Source organism: Tupaia chinensis, unplaced genomic scaffold (genome assembly GCF_000334495.1).
Source record: "Tupaia chinensis unplaced genomic scaffold, TupChi_1.0 Scaffold149502_1, whole genome shotgun sequence".
NCBI classification, from domain to species: Eukaryota; Metazoa; Chordata; class Mammalia; order Scandentia; family Tupaiidae; genus Tupaia; species Tupaia belangeri.
Window position 1 is genome coordinate 886,525 of NW_006209346.1, and position 3,097 is coordinate 889,621.

The following is a 3,097-nucleotide window of genomic DNA, read 5'->3' on the forward strand; positions in this document are numbered from 1 at the left end:
AAAAAAAAAAAAAAAAAAAAAAAAAAAAAAAAAAACAGAATAAATCCATTGTGGTTTATTATAAAATAAAAGTCAGATCTTGTCCTACTTGAAACATCACTTAACAGAATAAAATATTAAAAAATTAAAAGCAAATTACCGTTTATCGACCTCATCTTCTAAGTGGCCAACAGAATCCAATGATTTCCTAGGGTTTCTTTCAGTTTGAGCTGAAATTACAGAAGATTTTAATAAAAGACACATATATATTGTGGCATTTAGAAAATGTCTTGTATAAAATATTTTACAACTTATTATAACATGTGGAAAGCAGCTAACCAGGGACTAATCAATGGTAGTTATTTAGCAAACCCTTCCTGAGTGAAGAAGATAGAACTGGAACAGACTGGGATCAAAGCTCTAACGTTCACCTAAGACAGGGCAAATACAAGAGTGGTCTTGGAAACCTTCTGTGAAAGGAAGATGTTCCTAAAATTTCAAATCTTTCTAATAATTGGAGTCATTATTTACCAATAGGAAGCTTTGGATATTAAACACTGTTAGCTTGGGCAAACTGGGCATCTTTAGTCCAGGTAGAAGATAGCAAATGAATTTTTCCACCTGACATGAAGAAAATGTCTGAAGTTGTGCAGCAGGGGCTTGCTTAAGCCAGACTGACTCCATCTTATACTCTAGCCAGACTGACTTCAACTTGTTAATCAGCTAGTTTTTCTCCTTCTCCTCAACTTGATTGTACTCTGGTTGAGATCTCTCTTAGGAATTCTAGGACATCATGCAGTCAACATGAAGAGCAAAAGAATGAGGAATGTTCTGCATAACGAACCAAGACGCCTGTTTAGAAACTTGTTTGTAACTCCTGAACTAAAACTTAACCTGGCTTGTGCCTTTCTGTACATTGCCACTACCCCCAACCTCTTTCTTACCCCATAAAACCATCTGTAAGTTGGCTCACCAGTCCAAGGTATTTTTACATGTCTTCCTGGTGTGGCCACACTAATACGTTGTCCTTTTCTTTCTCACCCACTTTGCCTCTCTGTGTTCAAATGAGTGGTGAAGAATCAGATGTGCTCTGTGACCCTGGACCAGGGATGTAGGGCCCCTCATCAGGCAACAGGTTAACTTTTCCAAGCATACCTGATGGCCACTGCAGTATTTTGCAACTCTCTTAAGTGTTTCCAGATACATATGCTATTAGCAACAAATTCAGCTTTTACTCTTTCCGCAAGTAGTTTATATTCTAGTGCAGTGCTCTCCAACCTTCTGTGCACCATGACAAACATTCTGATTAATAGTATTTGTGCAGTACATTGGGAAAAAATGCTTGAATTTACTTGCAGCAGGTCATAGAATCATTGAACAAAGAAGCAATATTTCAAAACACTTATTGCCCCATTTAAGTACAATAAGTTACTACTGTATGCTATATGAGAAACTATCCTAGAGCAAGAAAACAGTCAATAAATAAGGTACTTCACTTAGAGTGACAATAGAAGGTTTCTCTTGGGAGGGGATATTTGAGCTGAAATCTGAATAAAGAGGAAGAGGCAGCAAGATAAAGAACTGGGAGAACAGCCTACCAGGGAGAGGAAACAGCAAGTGGGTGAGTCTCAGTGTGAAACCAGCTTGGAATGAAACCAGCTTGGAATGCCAACAGGACAAATTCCAGTGTCATTGGGATGTAGTGAATGTCTGAGAGAGTGAAATAGACAGCAGGGCCAGATCATCAAGGGCAACAGAAGTCATGGTGAAGTTGATTCTGGTTACACCAGAGATTTTTTTTAAAAGAATTTTCCTTTTTATTTTTAATGGAATATTTAATAGAACAATAAAATAGTTTGATTTATGCCTTAGAAAGATCACTCAGCCTTCTCGGACATGGATAGTCTGTGGAGATAAGGAGGAATGTGAGTGGAAATTTTAACCATGGAGTAACCAATCAGGAGGTTATGTCTAAATAGATATGTCAGTGCATTTGATAAGAACTGTAGGAATGTATGTAGTAAGTAAGAAATGGTTGGCTACAGGTTGTTTTAGAGTTACCAATATATCCAACTGTGCTGACTAGTTGATTGGATGGACTATATAAGAAAAATATAAATCAGTCTAGGTTTTTGTTTTCAGCAATTGGATAGATAGCATTTGCAGAAATGAGAATGGCAAATGAAAGAAATACAGGTTTACTGATTGAAATGAGAGACTGTGTTGAGGATCTCTATCTTGTGAAAGGGGACTAGAAATCATTCTTTCCCACTGTCAACTGGGTAACCTGAAACTCAGTCAAACTACACCAGGGCTAGCTGACTGATTCTGCAATATCTCCTTGACAGAGGAGTCTCATTCACAACTCAAATCTGGTCTGGTTTGTGAGCCATGACGTCTGAGTGGCAGCAACTGCAAAACTTCTGGAAAGGAAAAAAGGAGGGAAAGTGAGCTAGTGAGTGGGGGGGGGGGGAAGAGAGAGAGAGACTTTTAAAATTCTAAAACATCTAAAAAATATAGAGCCCTTCTTCAGGAGACAGACAGCTCCATGGCTCCTGCGATCTAGCCATTTTGGAAAAAGGAAGATGTCCCACTGATAACTGGGCCTCCAGCATACAAAACTTGCGTGGTAGAAAGTTCTTCAGGAAACAGACAGTTTCTGTATCACTCTTTGTCTCTCTCTACCTCTGTCTCTGTCCTCACTGTCAACTGGGTAACCTGAAACTCAGTCAAACTACACCAGGGCTAGCTGACTGATTCTGCAATATCTCCTTGACAGAGGAGTCTCATTCACAACTCAAATCTGGTCTGGTTTGTGAGCCATGACGTCTGAGTGGCAGCAACTGCAAAACTTCTGGAAAGGAAAAAAGGAGGGAAAGTGAGCTAGTGAGGTGGGGGGGGGGGAAGAGAGAGAGAGACTTTTAAAATTCTAAAACATCTAAAAAATATAGAGCCCTTCTTCAGGAGACAGACAGCTCCATGGCTCCTGCGATCTAGCCATTTCGCGCAGCGAAATGAGTTGTATTAAAATTTTTTGAATAATAATTTTTTTTAAAATTTTTTCTCTTCTTTTTCTCTGTGTCTTGTCTGGTGTTTTTGCTGTTTTTTCCCTCTCTCT

The 3,097-nt window shown here is 38.9% G+C and overlaps 1 protein-coding gene across 8 annotated transcripts in view; it reads right to left on the reverse strand.

Annotated features, from left to right (window-relative positions):
* CUNH1orf141 (chromosome unknown C1orf141 homolog) overlaps positions 1-3,097 on the reverse strand; it is a 70,382-nt gene that overhangs the window by 12,277 nt on the left and 55,008 nt on the right. For all 8 annotated transcript variants that reach the window (XR_337760.2, XM_006171398.2, XM_006171397.2 and 5 more), the window contains one exon: positions 140-209. Coding sequence is in view for 7 of the 8 variants with exons in the window: in XM_006171398.2 (XP_006171460.1) it covers positions 140-209 (70 nt within the window). In the remaining variant the exon portion in view is untranslated. The remainder of the gene's footprint in view (positions 1-139; positions 210-3,097) is intronic.